Source organism: Setaria viridis, chromosome 9 (genome assembly GCF_005286985.2).
Source record: "Setaria viridis chromosome 9, Setaria_viridis_v4.0, whole genome shotgun sequence".
Lineage (NCBI taxonomy): Eukaryota > Viridiplantae > Streptophyta > Magnoliopsida > Poales > Poaceae > Setaria > Setaria viridis.
This window is the reverse complement of record NC_048271.2, coordinates 4,321,962-4,339,899: the sequence shown is the minus strand read 5'-3', so window position 1 is coordinate 4,339,899 and position 17,938 is coordinate 4,321,962. Positions and strand designations below refer to the sequence as shown.

The following is a 17,938-nucleotide window of genomic DNA, read 5'->3' as shown; positions in this document are numbered from 1 at the left end:
CCAAGCTTGATCCTGCCTTCGCCACCGGTCAGGTGCCGTGAAATTGTCGTTTTGGGCGATCGGCAGCGAGCGCTCGAGCGGCCGGGGCCGGGCGACAGCGAGCCGGAGCTGTCATGTGCAAGACAGCTAGCGCAGCACGGTCAGCTGCACGAGCGCGCCCGGAATGTTTTGAAGAATCCAATGCGGCTACCGTGGCAGGGTCAGCTCAGCAGCTGGTGCCCTCATCCACTAACCACATTTTTTAATACCCGCGCTAATCCAGGGTGGCCGAGAGAGCCGGATGCCCCGGATCCATCATCATGTGCGAAAGGATTGAAATTTAAAAAGAAACGGAGGGCACGCACGCACGGGCGCTGCGACTCCTGCTGACTCGGCGAAGAAAACGGGGAGCCACTGCTGGATGAACAGTGACAGTGCATGGCGATGACTCATCCCTGAGCTTAAAGAATGTAGCACTATTTTATTCTGAAGGAAAAATCAGAGGAGGGAGAAGGGCAAGGCTGAGATGCTGTGCTGTCCAGCAGATGGGGCTGACACCGGATTTTAGCCGATAAAATCTCACAAAGACGAGATAGGCGGAATGAAGAAAGTGCATGTAGGGAGGGTACGTGATGCCACTGATGATGACAACACCATAAGGCTAGCGGAACGCGAGAACGGTATCGAGACAACGACGACGCCGCGGGCTGCCGGGTTTTGCGTTGGAGTCGACGTATTGAGGAAGACGAGGTTCTGCGCGGACACGGCAGGTCAAGGTCGTCCTCTAGTCCAGCGGCAAGGACGCCGGACCATGCACACGTACCGGGTGTAGCTGCATGTGTGCTGTGCACTTGCATGTTGTAATTACATGCACGTACGATGATATGAGTTGATAACAAGGAGCCTAAAACATGAGAAGTGGGCTAACACGAATGGGTAAAAGCGATTAGAATATATAAGGCATGGATTTCGGTCTACTTTGCATGCCACGCGTTGGAGGAAATCTGGTTAATCACCCGTGAAGATCGACCTTTTTACGGATAGATCGAAGAAAACTTCATTAGTAAGGTTCATTAGTAAGGATTCTACATCAGGAAAATTAGAGATTCATGTATCTTAGTATTTTCTTTTGTTTAGATATTTATTGTTAGACAAGTTTTGGTACGCCTCAATTAGGAGTCATTAGTCAAGGGTATAAATATGTATCGCTGGCCATTGTAATAAATGATCATCAATCAATCAATACAATCTTTCGGCGCCACATCGCCAAAATCCTAGGAGTAGGAGTAGAGTAGATTCGACGAGTTCCTTCTAGCACGCAAGGATGCATCGGCTTCGATCTTAAGCAAGCTTGTAAGTACCGTCACCCGATCATTACGACCTCTATCAGAACTTTCTAAGTTAAGCCTTAATATTCTGATATTGTCGAGTGGCTAGTTATCGAGTTATCTTACATTGCAAGTAGAACTTTCTAGGCTTTGTCCAATATTCTGCTTGTTTTCGACGTTGCTCAAGTTATCAAATAACTTAGAGCTGGTTAGGTTGTCTTCATCGGCTTCCTTGCCTTGTTTAGACGTTCACAGTTGTCAGATCGTATTGGCTGGTAGACTCTGCATGCTTTTACTGCCTTATATATATGCTAGGTCTGATAGATCTTTACCCCCGCCCCTCGTATTGCTAACCGTCAGACCTCTGACGTCAGCGTGCTACCATTAAGAGCCGATGCTTCGGTCGGATCTTATTCGTATCTCACGGAAGCATGATGACATCATCGAGCCGATAGGGAGTGCATGCGAGACCTTGCTGCCGCGAGCATGTCTGTTAAGATTAATGGATCGAAGTTAATACCCTCTCACCGTGTTACCTGGTCTAAGTTCAATTAGACAGTCATGACATTGATTAGATTTTGTTACCTTAATAGGCTTGTAAGTGGTAGGCAAGAGGTCTTTGGTGATTGTGCTCCAGTCTTTCATGTTGTCAGATCGAGGTTAATGCCCTCTTATTCGTGTTGCCTTGTCTAAGTTCAATACACTTATCGAGACATTAATTAGATCTGTCAATGTATCTTGCTTGCGTATAGTCAGCATCGGCTGGTCCTTGTTGCTATGTTCTAATATTTTAAGTTAGTAAATTGATGTCAATACCCTCTCATTCGTGTTACCGTTCAATACACTTGTTAAGATAGTGGTTAGATCTGTTAGCTTATTTGATAAGCGCGTGGTTAACAAGGGCTCTCCTTTCATGGTTGTTGTGTTACAATGCTCCATCGGCTGACATAGCCGATGGAATATGCCATTAATGTTTCATGTATTTACACCGCATGCTTACATTAAATATCTATCTGTTGTGGTGTTTATTCAAAAATGCCTAACCATAAGCTCGAGGCTTCACCCTCGATCGGCTCAGAAATTTAATATTTACATTGTTAATTTTTAGATCAAATTGACTGGCACACCTTGCACCACCCACGAATCGATCACTGGAGTTAAGCAGATCTCCCGAGTTCTTCGTGTTGTTCAACATAAAAGTTGCGTCCACAGAAGGCGGTGGGCCCGCCGCTCGAATCCATCAAATTATAAACGCCTCATTATTCCATTCCGCAAGTTGCCCATTAACTAATCCGGTCTACTTCGATCGATCATGCCTGCCAGCCCACAGAAAGACCCGCGCAACTTGGGAGGCCCGTGGGCCCGTATATTCCTGAGACCCCACAGGGCAGTGAACGGAGTGTGGAGGCGTGCGCTGTTCCGCTTTTATGCTGGAGTCCATCCGGGCAGGCTGGGAACAGCTATGGGCGGGGGCCCCACGTGGCTGGCTGTGCGGGTGTGGCTCGCCGGAGGAGGAGACGGCATCAGCGGCTCGGATTCCAGGTTGCCCCCCAATAAAAATCGCGGCAGCGATTGGACGGATCGGCGTCGGGGTCGGGCCTGGGCCTGGCTGGCTGGCTGGCTGGCGCGCGTGTGCGCATGCGCTGGTGCCGTGGTGCGGCAGTGGCGTGCCAGCCGAGCCGAGCCGCGCGCCGTGCCCGTGCAGGCGCAGCACGTGCTACTCCCACCTGTCCCGGGCGCTCGCCGTCTCCCCCGTCCTCGTCCGCGCGGGTCGCGGCGAGGACGAAGCTTCCTCTCGAGACACCTGGGGCGGTTTGCATTTGGCCCAGCCTGGTCCACGGGACGCAGGTTTCGGGAGTTTGCTTTGCCTGCACTCGACCTGGCACCTGAGGCATGCAAAAGGCCCGGCGGAGCCTATCTGCCGGAAACGTAAATGAAATCCGTTTCTGGGCAGCCTGGCTCGCGCGGGACGAGAGGGAGCGCGCGGGGGCTATAAAAATTGGCTCGCGCGGTGCAGGCGCGCGCACGGGGGAAAAGTCTAGAGTTACCCCTCCTTTCGCGCCATCTGCTGGTTTTATATCCTCACCGTTGCCGTAACCCTCCCTCCATCCTCACCCTTGCCCTCTTCCACTTCCTAGCCAATGATGATTGTTTATAAGATGAAAAAGACAATGATAAATGAGCACATATCCTTAGTCAATAATGTTTGATTATAACATGATAAAAATGTGATATATGAGCACTGCCTATTGTTCTTGTCTATGATTGTTGAGCAGTAGCACCTTTGTTATAATTTGTTCTTATTCTGAGCAATGCCTTTTTCATTCTCGCACTGAAATAGATGGACCAGGTCGACCAGAGACGCATGCTTGTGACTCAAGCTGCTGCTTTTGTTACTATTATTTATGCATACTTCATGAGTAGTCTTAGGGTGGCACAAAGTTCATGTCCTCATATTACCTGTGCCCCAATAAGTGTCATGGATGAGGAACACCAAGCCAATCTGAATAAAATTTATAACTGTAATGATATAGAATGTGTTAGCATGCTGCGCATGCGTAGACCTCCTTTTTTTTCAACTTGTGTAACCTTCTAAGTGAAAAGAGCTTGCTAAGGGACACCATACATAGTAGTGTAGAGGAGCAAGTTGCAATATATTTTCATGTTGTAGGCCACAACCAAAGATTTAGGGTCATCCACCAACCATTTAGGAGGTCTATGGAGACAGTTAGTAGGTACTGTATGCCAAGCACCATGCCCTCTGGCTCAGAACAAGCGCTACTACATGTAGATCTCCTCACATGCTTACTAACTGATCTTTCTTTTGTGGAGCGAAGCTGCTATCCTGCTGTTTACTCCTTTTGTGCAGTTTGATGAATATTTTGTGGAGGACAAAGCTAACTGGAGCTGGCAACACTATGCTTCAATTCTTTTGGTTTGAGACAACATGCTTGTCTCTGTAGGTCAGTAACTCATGGTTGGGTGGTTCTAGGTCTGTGTGGTACAAACTTGAGGTGTGGTTCAAGTGACATTGGAATATGCATTAGCTCTGTGATGATGTATCTGATCAGTCAATTACATTGCCTATGATGTGATGGACACTTGACCATGGTTGCAGTTATGACCATGACTTTAATTCATGACCATTTCTCCTTTGCCTTTGCTATTTTGTTTTCTTACATGTTGATTCTGAGTTTTCTTTCTGTCCATTGCGTCTGATGTAAGCATTTCATATTTGCATGATCTTAGCTATATGTCCATTACCTATGATGTGAACCATTCATACTTGCATGATCTGAGCTATGTGTCCATTGCCTATGATATGAACCATCCATGCTTGTTGAATTTGAGCTATCTATCCATTAACTGAGCACAATCCATTACCTATGATTACTTTACTTTCAGACATTGTGTTCACAATTATATATTCTATCTCATTTGTTTTCACTGTGTCATTTTACATATTTAGGACTGCCATTATGACTTGGCATGTTGTTTCTTGTGGCCGCCAAACTGGAGTTTTTGCCACCTAGGAAGAATGCCATGCACAGGTCAATAGCTTCAAAGGAGCTTGTTACAAAGGATACAAGACAAAAGGTAAAGTTTTTGCAGGTTACCACAAAAGACATGGTGATCAAGTCATCAAAAGTGAAGAGCCCGATGACTGCAAGGCCATCAAGCAAGAGAAAGAATCAATGCCATCATTATTGTGCAGTTTGTTATGATCTTAGCTCAGTTTATTTGCATATTAATTTTAGTTTCTAACCGTGTGTAATCATCTATGTTCTACGAGTATCTGGGATGTCCAAAAATTAGGTGGTAACCTTACCAAGTCAAGTCCTCGTATGTTCAAACTCTCTTGCATGTAGTCAACCAAACAAATGCATCTGTATGTGTGTTGAACTTGGTTGCAACCAATCACGTGCTTTTTGCATCCTGTATATCATCGTGCAGTGAACCAAACACTGAAGTTCTGCATGCCGTTAGTCTGATCTAGCCCAGCCTGGCTGGTAGATGCGAGCGAGGCTCGCCTGATCCTCGAACCAAACGCGCCCGTGTGCTCCGCTGCATGATTGAAAAGGGGAAGGCCGCCTTGTGGCTGGTCCAGCCATGCTCGCTGTTCGTGGCAGCGGAATTGGAAATTGGTGGAGCGCGGCGTCCGATTGCCAAGCGCTCGTGGTCCTCCACGGCAATGGGCGATTGGATGCAAGTGTAAAAGTGTAAAGAATCACGAGCTTCCCTGTAAAGGCGTGAGTTTTACGGGCAGCAAGCCAGAACCTCGACAGCCCAGAACATAAATGTCAAGGTGAATGTGAAAGTCTGCCTGTAAATTTCAAGCGCGGCAGTGTTTTACCAACGATGCGAGCACCACGCTGCTTTACCGTGCGGAGACAAATCTCTATATCTATTAGTAGTATGGGCTAGACCCAATAAAGTACAGTTCAAGCACATCACAGCAACAGCCTGCGTCTAGCTGCATTTGCTGGGCTCTGACCATGGAGACAAATCTCTATCCATCTATTTGTGGAATGGGCCTGACCCAATAAAGTTATGTTCAAGCCCATCAAAGAACCGAGCCCGCGTCTAGGTCTAGCTGCATATGGGCTCTAAACCATGGAGACAACTCTCTAACTCTATTTGTAGTATGGGCCTGACCAAATGAACGAATTGGCTGCCACGAAGGAGGAGCTCACCTGCCACGTACTCCCTCCATAAAAAACACAGATTCAATACGTAAAATGACCTGTTTTTTAGGTGGAGGGAGTAAAACGGAGTGCCCGCATAAAGCAATACAAGATACAACTGCGACACCGTAGAACACATCATAATCATAGTGACTCAAAACGTAATCAAAGCAGAGGAAACATGGGGCTAAATCGAGGGCACGGCGGATAAAATGGCATGAACCTTTCAGACGAGAAACTCCAATGCAGGCACGATAGCAACGGTAATGCGGCACAATAACACTGATATTAGTCTGATCATTGCTGTTCTACATTCTCAACTAGCACGCGGTAGACTGCCAGCTAGAATACAACGACTTGGTCCATTTTAAACCCAAATAATTCAGTACATGGTATGATTATGATAGTACTAAGCAAAAGACGGATCAAAGAAGATGCTCCTCATCCGTGCTCCCATTCTCGTGATGCTTTGGACCTCCTCAAGTTTTCAGCGGTACTGCATAATAAGAGCGCACATTGTGAGTCTCAAAATAAAAAAAACATCACCACAACAGTCTGCCTTAACCAAACTAGAATGTCTATAACCACCAACTCATTGAACAAGAAATGTTTTGTGCCAGTGTGCACCGTACAAATATGGGAAACATGGGCTTAATTCTACAATAGAGTACCTACACTCTAAATTGCAGATAGAACGGGCCAATACACATTGAAACTTTCCAGTATAAAAAAAACACAGCACAATTGTTTACCTACAGCTAAACTGCCCAGCATCTTCATCAGAAAATAGGCATTGAGAAATTCTAAATAATAAGAAACACCTGCTGGATGTGTGGAAATCAGCATGCTTCAGAGCTTATGCCCAACTGCAGCAGTAAAAGCATGTTGATAATTGACCAACCTCTACAACAAGTGACTTCACGGGGGTTCAAAATTGCTAACTACAAAAATCTGAGCCATAGTCTTGCAACTACCTTAGTACCTAAACGAATTAGACTGTTACTATAGCTAGTTTATATTGCTAATAAGAGACTTGTAAATAAAATGTCAATTATAGACCACCTTTTACAATAAGACACAGGTACGAAATCGTTACAAAAAGCCATAATCTTGTCACTGCCTTGCTATTGCAAATAGAAGAATTAGGCTGTTACTACACAGCACACACAGAGACTAAATTGCTAGCTACAAAGTTGAGCCAATCACAGAACAATCTGAATAATTTACTAGATGTTGGCCTAAAGGTCATCTGTAAACAGGAGCAAGAATTTATGCAGCGTCCAAGCTAGTATTGACGGCAGAATATAAGTGCAATAACATTGGCACCATGGGCATCACTTCCAGTTCTAAGAAACCATTTAACATACTATTTGTCCCTGTTCGACCAACACAGATATGGCGAAGCATGAACGGGATAAATCATAGCAGAACAGGATGAACCATACGCTTACAAAATACTCAACCATGCAAACCACTACCAAACAAAGGGCTAGGTTATAGGTTAGAGGAAGCAGGGGCCCGAAAGCTTCTGTCGCATACCTTGATGAAGCCGATGTCCTTGGCGTTGCTGCGGAAGCACTGCCTGCAGCACATGAGCCCGTACTTCCGGATCAGGCCGTGGGGGTTGGCGCACACGCGGCTGCAATCAAAAAACCACACCACGGCATCCATTAGCAACCATCGACATTAACTACTCCACAAGCGTAAGGGCACGCAAATCAATCTGGACATGGAAGCACCAAAGCCCAAACACAAGCTCAACCTGACGGATTCAACGGTGGACATAACAAAGATACATCGCAGTTTCACAGAACATTTTGCGATTAGGTGGGAGGAACGAGGTGCGAGGGGGGTAGAGGATTACCAAACCCTGGATCCGGGGCCGTAGTTCTTGGGGTGCGAGTTCCAGACGTTGGAGTGTCCCATGGCGGCGGCGGCGGCGGCGGCGGGGAGGAGGAAGTCTCGACCGGTAAACCCTAACCTTCTCTGACTTGGCTTGTGACTCAGCGCGCGTCGCGATAACGCCCGGCTGCTGCTTCTTCTATAGGAAGGAAGAGAGGCGGATGGCATCGCTTCACTGGGATGTACGGTAGAAATGTTAATGGGCCAAGTAAGCCTATCAGTTATAAGTTCAGCCCATTTATTCAAGAGAACTTTTGCGTCAAGAGTTAGGTCTACTGATTATGATACCCTCAAAAAAAAGTTTGGCCTAATGAAATCCCATTCTGATGATTCTGGATTGTATACGGCTTCGACTGATCACAGCACATATTTAGACCTGAAAAAGATGTTTTATCCTTCTTCAAATACCTATCCCCACAACTCCGCATCTCTGATTTTGTATATTTATAACTCCAAAATCATCTCCAGATGTTCTTAAACATAATATTAGTCAATTATACAAAGTTAGTTCGACTGTTAATCCCATTCCAGGCATTTTATATATGTCCTGGTACCTAATGCTTCTGTGCGCATGTATGAAGATTCCAGTCTAATACTCGAAAGCCTGAGAGGTTGAAACTGTACTTTGCGTTTGACACCACCTGCAAACTTGCTGCAGTCCTTGTCACAACTCCTTCCCGTACTTCGGTCTTCGTGCAGACCACAAATTCTTCAGCAGCATCAGCATAGCTGCCACTTTGTGCAAATATGATCGCTTGAAACGGACAACTTGAGCAAACATACAATTTAGTATAAATTTGGTGAATCAACTGCCACAAGCAGATAGCAACATACAACTTTAGCCTGTTCAAATGCTACTGATAGTGGTGTACAACAAGCTGAAAGATACATGAGGGGGGATGGCTAACGTGAAGCTAAACCTTAAAAAGATGCATTTTTCTAGAGTAACAAGTATGTAACACGGTTGACCTCCTATCTTAGATCTGTCATTCATCTGAATCTGAACTAGAAATCAAGCTGTGAGCCTTGCGACGATGAGCAACTGCCTGATACAGCAGATGAAGGCCCGCTTGACCCATCAACTGGTGCCTGGTTCAACCGTTCTAGGATCAGCGACCTCCTCTTATGCAGCTTCAGAGAAAGTGTGGATGCCTCTAAGATCACAGGCACCTGCTTGCCGACATATAAGGTGTCAAAACAGCTAAGCACAAAGTTTATTTTACAGCACTTACAAAAAAGAACTTGGGTACCTGACTATTAGTCTGTGCCACCTTATGGACGTGTAAAAAACCAACCATATCTTGATACCCTGTGAGGAGTTTTGCCAAGTCTTTGTCCTCATCTGTAACCAGAATCAGTCAATTAAAATGCTGGACAACTTACATGGTTGAAATGGTTATCAGGACACAAAATTTGATGGGCCGAGCTTGCCTGGAATTGCTTTAATAGACAACAGTGTATCTGCCAGATGTTGCCATCTCCTGCAGAACGAATTTGACAGAACTGTACTTGGAAATGTTACAACAGCAACAGAATTAGATGAGCGCACCATGGCCTTCAGTGACCTGATAAATGAGATCATTTCCCAGTCCTGCAAAAGTAGATAGAAAAGAATGAACATAAATTGGCTTCAAATTTTCAACAGACTATAGTAGCCAGTCAATGGATATTGTTGAATTAAATCCTTGCCTTCTCAAAGTATCCACACTGGGGTGCACAGAGTGATTGTATAGCAATTCTCCCAGCAGTTAAACTTCCACCATCTTTTCTGAATGCGGAAAACAAAAGAGAAGTTCAAAATCAAAACTAGGCACAGACGCGTAGCACACGGGTAGTATAACCAATTTTATCATTATTGGACAATAAAAGCATGTTAACATAGACTAGTTGGTGATGAAACGGTATTGCAACTAAACCATGATAGTTCTCAAAGGAAGCAATTTTGAATATTAAACCAAAAATTAACCTCACCCAGGAAGCTTGGATAAGAAAGTGGAACAACGATCCTGGAGGTCTCTGAGATTATCTGCATCTTGAGTGCTTACACACTCAATATTCTGTCCATTAAGTAGATGCCTTTCCAAGGGCTTCCTCAAATCAAAATCATTGCTGAATTCCTGCTTATTATCTGCAATAGCGCTAAATGAATCAGACTTTTCATGGACATCTTGAGGGACTACAATAAAGCTTAGCTTGAACAACATAACTAGAAATTGCTTATTCAAGAAAACTAATATGTACTACATAGATTAGCTGTTATCTTGTCAGTCACAGAAGAAGAAAAAACTTAACCAACCTAGGAGGAACTAGGTGGCTTTTTAATTAAGAAGAAGTAGGCACCCCAATTCTCCTCAACAAGGACTTGAACATGGGTAGTCTGGGCATATGGCCACGCCCTTGATCAACTGAGCTAGGCTCAGTATCAGGTTGCAAGCTCCTAGGACCGAGTTGATTACAACGGCAAAGAGCAAGAAATTATAAGTTTGGTAACGAATAATCACTCTCCATTTTTAATATATTTTCTAAACATCCATGTCAAGAATACTTGAATGAAAAATGTGGCTCTGTGTGTACCACAGAAAATCAACACCAACAAAACAAAGAATAAAGTGAAACATTAACAGAGGGAGTGAAGGAACACCTTTATGTTCAGCACCAGAGGTCTTCTCATCCCCAAAGTATTTCTTGTACTGCCAAGCTATCCTCAAACCCTCATCCTGTGAAATAACATTTCCAGAGCAATATAAGAAGAACCCTCCTTGGCAATTTAACTTTACTAATAAAAATTATTCAGGAGACGTACACTTCCTCGTCCATCACTACTTGCTCCGACCCCCATCACTCTGTGCCTTCCATCCTCCTTTGAAGATGAAACAGGAGCAGGCAGTGTACCAAGGAATAACCGTGGTTCCTTCATAGGTCCTGCAAACAGCAGGGGCTGCTTGTGTATAACACCCTGTGCCATGAAGCATCGAAGAAGCAGAAGGTGGTGTGGTGCATCAGCATCTTCCATGATCATTACAACTGAGCCAAGAAGGAACCCACCACCCAAAATCCCTGCAAGAGAGTGCAAAATAATGATGATTCAGTGATTACAAATGCACAACAACTTTTAATGCAAGTTTTTTTTCTTATCAATTTGCAATTTCGATTCTAATGCACTCTTCATCACATGAAGTAGCTTCCATGCATGTCTAGTTTCTACCGTGTACTCCTACCATGCTAATTATTTTCATACTGATATCCTTGTGTACCACTTCCACATATCTGATATGAAAGCATATCAGTTCTTCCTGCCCAAGCCTAGAGGTAGAGGCAAGCAATGATAATAGTGTAAAGATGGAAGCAAATTAAAACTTTTTGCAAACATAGGTGATAGGTCTGTGAAAATTTTTAAACCTTTAGTTGGCATTGTTTCCGTCACAACGCGCAGATATACATCTAAAAAAAATCCTGAACATCGATGCCAAGAGAAGATAGTATTTCTCACCGAAAAGATCGTGCATATCATTCGGGAACATAAAAAGCGAAAGACGAATCTTCCTCATCGGAGAGAGAAGATTTTTGTGAGCAAGAAGCTGCTTACTGTCGAGGTCGGGGATGCCCGAGGAGACGAAGGCAGCGCCGTTCGGGCCAAGCTTTATGCCCGCAGCGCCCGACGAGGAGGCCGCCGGGTTGGATGTGGCGCGGGAGAAGCTACTCCGGCCGAGGGTTTGGCCACGGGCGGCAGCCATGGTGGCGGCGCGCCGGCGGCGATGGTCCGAAGGAGAGGTTTCTGTTTTCGTCCCTGGGCCCTATCAGCGCAAGACCGGTTGAGGCGAGATGCTCATGTTTTGTTTTGGTCCAAGCCCATCTAGATTGTGGGCCAATTTCCCTTTAGTCTGGGTTTTTTCTATTGACAGGTGCAAAGGCAAGAATATGGAAATGAAACTAAGAACACGTGGAAAACCTATCTCGAGCCTTGTTTAGTTCTTAAATTGGGAGTGACAAAGTTTGCATTTTGTCATAAATGCGCAACTGTAGCATTTCGTTTATATTTGTGAATTATTATCCAAACATTGACTAATTAGGCTCAAAAGATTCGTCTCGCAAAGTACAACAAAACTGTGCAATTAGTTTTTGATTTCATCTACATTTAGTACTCCATGCATGTACCGCAAGTTTGATGTGATGGGGAATCTTCTTTTTGCATAGTGGATTTTGGAGGGAAGTAAACAAGGCCAGCTTCCGGAAGCCAGGTAGTTACTTGGCTTCCGGTGCTTTAAGATGTGTGCGAAGACTATAGATTGTCCGATTCGCCGCTGCTACCTTATCCTCTTCTCAGCTCTCGCACTGCCGCTACCTCCGGCCGCCACCCTCTGTATCCCCGACAGTACGGCTCTGTTCCTCCGCGGTCCGCGCCGTTTTCCGAAGCCGATGGGCGCGACAAGCCCCACGGTTACTGGGGGCTCCGCGGAGTAGAGCAGAATTTGGCCGGCGCACATGGCACGTTAGCAGGCGTGTGGCTTCAATGCCTCACTGTCACAGATGCCCAGTCTCCTCTTCATTCTGTGGCGAGCGTCGTGGTGATCTCTTCCATGTCCTCTCCATCCTCTGTAAGAACTTGTGGTCGTTCTGGTCAGTGCCTGATGAATCAGAGTTTCAGACAAAGCAAGAAAGCCCCCGTTAGCGCTAGTTCGCTGTTTGGTCAGATGATCAATTGCGCTGCAGGAAGTCAGGAACATACTCCAAGTTAACGTGCACATAGATTAGGAGTAATGAGTAGCATATTGTGCTTGTGTTTCCTCCAAGGTTATTCACTACTCCAAGGAACGTGCACATAGATTAGGAGTAACCAGTAGCGCTGCGTGTCTGAATGTTCATGTTTGTACGAGGATATCTTTAATTTGTTGCTGATCGATCCCATGTACCTCTCAGGCAACAGAACAGCTAGACAAAAGTTGAGAATACCACTCAATGATGTTACCTCTCAAGAGTTTCATGACAGAGAAACGTAACAGCACGTACTGCTAGTTCTCAATGAAGGCACCGTTGGATCACAAAATGCTGAAAACTGCCTAGAAAACAACTACCGTGTTAAGGAGGCACCATGGAAATGTATCCTTTCAAATATTTCCTTTTGTTTTAATAACCGCGAAATGGTCCCATGGTCTAGTGGTTAGGACATTGGACTCTGAATCCAGTAACCCGAGTTCAAATCTCGGTGGGACCTTGTTTTTTTTTGCAAATATTTTTTCATTCTTGACCTTATCTTTATGCAAAAAAAAAAAATTCATTCTTTTGGCCAGATTTCATTCAACTCTGTCGATTTTTCTTCGAGAGTTCATTACAGGGAAAGCACCACCTGATGCATGCCGGATGCGGTGGTTATGCTCGGGAAGTTCTCTCTGTCACCGGCATTTCTTCTGTATTTGTCAAGATCATCGCATCAGAATTCAGTTTCCCCTCAAAGTCCGCTACATGTTCAAATTCTGCGATTCAAAAGTCCAGCATGGCAAACGGGTCAGATCAGAAACTTGTGATGGCTTTCATTTCGAGGACCGCGCACCTGCCGCGCCATTTATTTCCAATACAGATTACTGAAACTAAGAGGGGGAAAAGGAAAGCAGGCCTACTCTGTATACACAGTTTTTCACCTAGATGCATCAAAGAGATGCACACCAAAGTATTGCTAATCTGTGGTACTCCTACACAACAACACTATCTTCCAACTCTATGGGATCCGGGAAATTCTCCCGCGAAGCCCTCTTGAACGAGAATGAATTCTCCTCATCCTCGTCACTTCCTTCTGTTCCCTGTGACTTGGCTTTATTATTCGGAGCAAGTGCTTTCCCCGATGTTGGCATGACGTCCCAACTCTGGTACTTGTTTCCATGGAAAGCAAAACGCCAAGAGCTTCGAGATGAGGTACTCTTGAGCTGAGATGAATTGGAGCGGAGCTCTTCCCGTTCCCGCACCACCGTTAGTGGGTTCTCCAGCGCTTTCAGGACGTACCGAGCAAGTGGCCGCCTAGTAGGCTTTGGATTCAGGCATGTCTTCGCGATGATGGCCACTGCCCATACTTCCTCTAGGTGGTCTTCATCCACAACAAGGGAAGGATCCACGATACCTGAGACACCCTCCTTGTCATTGGCATCAATATAACCTAATGTTCTTGCCAACCACTCATCTGAATCTGAGTCATTTGAGCCACTCACACCAAGGTTTCCTGTGATTAGCTCAATTAGCACCTTCCCAAAGCAGTAAACGTCGTATGTGCAGCTAGCTGGTGGGCCTGTTAGGTGAGAAGCACAGATCAAAGTGTTAGACCATGCTACTTTTATTTTGCACAACAGAGCTCTTTTGGTTGTATGAAATATTGATTGAAAGAGCATAGGGGCACTTTACACACCTGATGTGTTCTTGTCAAGGGACCTACCATTAGAAACAAACAAATACTACTGTCAGCAACGGACCCTCATATATCATATATAATTCCAAACAGAAACTTAAAGTTCATGCGGTAGGTCAATGCACCTGATGGTACTATAGCCCTGTAGGTATAAAAATGAAGCTAAGCTGCTAAGATGTGGCATCTTTTTGCATTGTTACAAAATTACTCACCCTGCTTTTCGTGTTAATTTTGTTGTTGTGTTAATAACATTGGGGTGATCAGACATACTAATACTATTTCTTTTTCTTCTGAACGGAACATAGATGGTCTGGAAATCTTACTTTGATGATCTCAAAATCCGAGAGAAGAAACTCTGGCTCCCCTGACTTTGTTGAGTGCATATTTCACTCAAACTCCCAAGGCACACTTCAAATTTGTCATCAAGAAGCACACTGCTTGCTTGGATATTTCTACAGTTATAACGAAGACATCAGAAAGAAATAATAAAGCATGCACTAACAGCTATCAAGATATCAAAAGAACTTGAACAATTTGATGGAATTCAGAGTTGCATAGTCAAAACCATATAAATAGAAAGATGAGGCAACCGAGTTGGAAAACTGTGATAAATGATGACTGACAAGTACACAAAAACTGAAAATTAAATGTGCAGAGTTTCTAAGAATGATTGATTGGACCAAATAACTGCATCACCGTGACGGACACATGCCATTTTCACAAAATAATCAAGTTATTAGAATGCCAAATCATGTTAGAATTAACCATTAACATGGAGTCAATGATACTAAGCTTAAATATATCATGTTGTGTTTAATTAAAGGTTTAAGATTTGATATCCTCACATGCAATTGATGTTGAATGGAAGGCTTCGCATACTATTTTCCTTTCAGTTAATACAGTGTGCCAATTGATGCAGAAGTACCACGTGAGGCACAATTGTGCAGCTACTAACCATTTAAAATGTGTATGCTGAAAAACTCATCTGCATCTATCACTATCCTCCTGTTGTCTATGGTGACTTTAATCATTTAATAACAAGCATCTGTTTAGCTTAGCTACATGGAAGTGGAACTTCCATGAGCTGTTCCATCATGATGTTAATTTTGAAAGGAGTCATATACTGCAGCAAAATATTTTACGTAACTACCAACACCAACCAACAGCTCACTACATACAATAGCAATCGCAATAGCAAATGAGAAACAAGATAGTGTTGCTACCTGTGAACCAACGGTGGACTGCATTCGTCATGAAGGAAGCACAAGGCCTCAGACACACCAATTGCAATCTTGAGCCTCGTTATCCAATCCAATGAGCGCAACCCCTCTTCAACTTCCACCGACTTCTTGTGCAGTGCAGTTGTGAGGTCACCTTTTGCCATGTACTTGTAGACCAGCAATTGCTCCTCATCCTTAGCCAAATGCCCCAGCAATGAAACAATCCTCCTATGGCTATGCTTCGTGAGGAAGTTCAACTCCCCCTGGCACTTCTTACTGCTCTTAAGGTCAATCTTTTTAACAACAACTTCGAAGCCACTCTCCAGGACACCATGGTACATGTCGCCGGAGTGCCCATGGTTGATAAGGTTGTCATCCCCAAAACCCCCGGTAGCATGGTGCAGCTGCTCATAGGTGAAGTCATCTATGACGATAGGGACACTCTTTGGTGAACCACTGGCTCCAGGAGATGCCATGGGTGACATTGTGACAGGATTCACGCTGCTACTCCTCCGCCCAGACCGAATGCCCTCCTCAGTCTGCTCCACTCCTCTTGTTCTTGGTCTCCTCCTTCCTCTTCTTCTCAACAAGCAAAAGACCAGCGCGCCAAGGCCAAGAGTTACAACAATTGCAGCACCTCCAAGGACCCCGGCCAAAATATGCTTCCATTTGTCCCCTCTCTTGCCAGTTGATGGCATCGGCAGCACCGGTGGTGGCTGTGGCTCCAGCAATGGTGATGATAGCTCGGGGACATCCGCTAGCCTCATCCCATTTCTCGTGTAGAACGCCTCGCAATCCCCCCGGGTGCGCTGGTTTGCTGCACCTGAGAAGCAGTTCATTCTGAAGAACACTGTACCATCGGTCCCATTCTCAATTCCTATTCCAACTGCCTGATCGAAGTAATTGCTTGAAACATCAACAACCCAGAACCTCTTCCTGATGGCGTCACCGATAGCTCCGTATAGGGAATTACCAGAAACGTTGAACGAAACTCCAGCTCCATAACTGCCAGAGAAGGACACGCTCGGTAGCGGCCCGGTGAGATTATTGCTGGAGAGATCGAGGACGCGGAGACCAGGGATTGAGAACAGCGACGCCGGAATCGGGCCGGTGAGGTTGTTACCGGAGAGAACAAGGGTCGTCAGGTTCCCGGAGGCGCCGAGATCGGTCTGGAGCTCGCCATTGACGCGGGCGGAGCGGAGGTCGACGACGCCGAGAGACGGCGGCAAGCCGCGGCCGAACCACGCCGGGATCCGACCCGGGAGCGGGAACCCCGAGGCGTTGAGCGCCTCGAGCGCGGTCAGCCCCCGCAGCGGGTCGACGGCGAAGGCCGCGCTGCGGGCCCCCGCGCGGGTGCGGCGGAGCCCGGAGAGGCGGAGCTCCGCGACGCGGCCGGCGCGGCAGGTGACGCCGCGCCACGCGGCGCAGGGGTCAGCCCTGGCGGGCCAGTCGGTGGCGCGCACGCCCAGCGACGCGCGCAGGCCGTGGAGCGCGGCGACGTCCTGCCGCGCGAGCGCGGGCTGCTGCTGCTGCGGCCCCTGGGCGACAACCGCGCGCAGCAGGAGCACGACGAGGAGGCAGGAGAAGGCGGCACCGGCGGCGAGGCGGCAGCGCGGAAGCATGGGGAGGTGGAGGTGGAGGTGGTGGTGGTGGTGGTGGGCAGAGGCGGAGCGGAGCGGAGTGGAGCGACGGGGGTGGGGGTGTGAGCGCGTGGAGCGGGCGGGGGGTCCTCCCTCATGGCGCGGCCATGGAGGTGGTGCGCGCAGGGTGTTCGCTTTTTTGGGTGGCCTGCTTGCCTATTTCGGCGGCCTCACGGTCGTCGCTCCGCTGGGGGCAAGGCGCAGCGAGTCGTTGACCACGGGTAACGCGGGTGCGGGACGAGGGGGAGATGCAGATGCGTCGAGCCGAGTGGCGATTGGTGGTGGGGCCCGGGCGGCAGTGGCGGCGCGAGTGGCGAAGTGGTGGAGTCTGACTGGGACGCCGGGGGCGGGGGGTGCTTGCGTTGCGTAGCTGTACCACCTGCGGCTCCGTGCCACTGACATGTGGGCCAGGAGACACGAAGGGCTGGCCCGGGCCCCGCTGCGGCTTCGCCCGTGCGTGCATGGAATGTTCTCTCGCCCCCACCGTGTTCGGTTGCTGTCGTTTTCGCATCTCGCAATGCAAAAGCAAAGTAAAGCAAAGGGAGCGTTCCGTATCCATCAGATGCTGTGCTGTGCGCGGTTCAGATGAATGGAGTCGTGTGGGTACAATACAACGTGCAACATGGACGGCACAAATGTTAATCAAGAGAAAAAGTCGCGAAACATGGTCGCGACTCTACTAAAGTTGCGTCTCTCGCTAATTCTCTTTCCGTCTTGTTTTCACTCTAGCCTTACTGGCCAATGAGAAAAAAAAAACGTCTAAAATGGCATGTAAAAGGCCTCTAGGCAATGC

The 17,938-nt window shown here is 46.6% G+C and overlaps 3 protein-coding genes and 1 non-coding gene across 4 annotated transcripts; 1 reads left to right on the top strand and 3 right to left on the bottom strand.

The window, feature by feature from the left end:
* Positions 1-6,259: 6,259 nt before the first annotated feature.
* On the bottom strand, positions 6,260-8,021 carry LOC140221450 (small ribosomal subunit protein uS14). Its single transcript, XM_072291072.1, has 3 exons — positions 7,857-8,021; positions 7,532-7,631; positions 6,260-6,488 (listed from the first exon to the last, which is right to left on the bottom strand). Exons 1-3 carry the CDS (start codon positions 7,916-7,918, stop codon positions 6,480-6,482), a joined length of 171 nt encoding a protein of 56 aa, XP_072147173.1. The 5' UTR covers positions 7,919-8,021; the 3' UTR covers positions 6,260-6,479.
* Positions 8,022-8,663: 642 nt separating this feature from the next.
* On the bottom strand, positions 8,664-11,712 carry LOC117837704 (elongator complex protein 4). The gene is made up of 8 exons (XM_034717437.2): positions 11,481-11,712; positions 10,698-10,951; positions 10,536-10,611; positions 9,866-10,022; positions 9,584-9,662; positions 9,326-9,485; positions 9,145-9,236; positions 8,664-9,064 (listed from the first exon to the last, which is right to left on the bottom strand). The coding sequence occupies exons 1-8, from the start codon at positions 11,626-11,628 to the stop codon at positions 8,900-8,902; spliced, it is 1,131 nt and encodes a 376-aa protein (XP_034573328.1). The 5' UTR covers positions 11,629-11,712; the 3' UTR covers positions 8,664-8,899.
* Positions 11,713-13,034: 1,322 nt separating this feature from the next.
* TRNAQ-CUG (transfer RNA glutamine (anticodon CUG)) lies at positions 13,035-13,106 on the top strand. Its single transcript has one exon. It is a non-coding gene; the product is annotated as a tRNA-Gln (tRNA).
* A 294-nt stretch (positions 13,107-13,400) lies between these two features.
* Positions 13,401-17,341, bottom strand: LOC117837698 (probable LRR receptor-like serine/threonine-protein kinase At2g16250). The gene is made up of 4 exons (XM_034717431.2): positions 15,509-17,341; positions 14,609-14,737; positions 14,286-14,308; positions 13,401-14,168 (listed from the first exon to the last, which is right to left on the bottom strand). Exons 1-4 carry the CDS (start codon positions 17,125-17,127, stop codon positions 13,582-13,584), a joined length of 2,358 nt encoding a protein of 785 aa, XP_034573322.1. The 5' UTR covers positions 17,128-17,341; the 3' UTR covers positions 13,401-13,581.
* Positions 17,342-17,938: the final 597 nt, after the last annotated feature.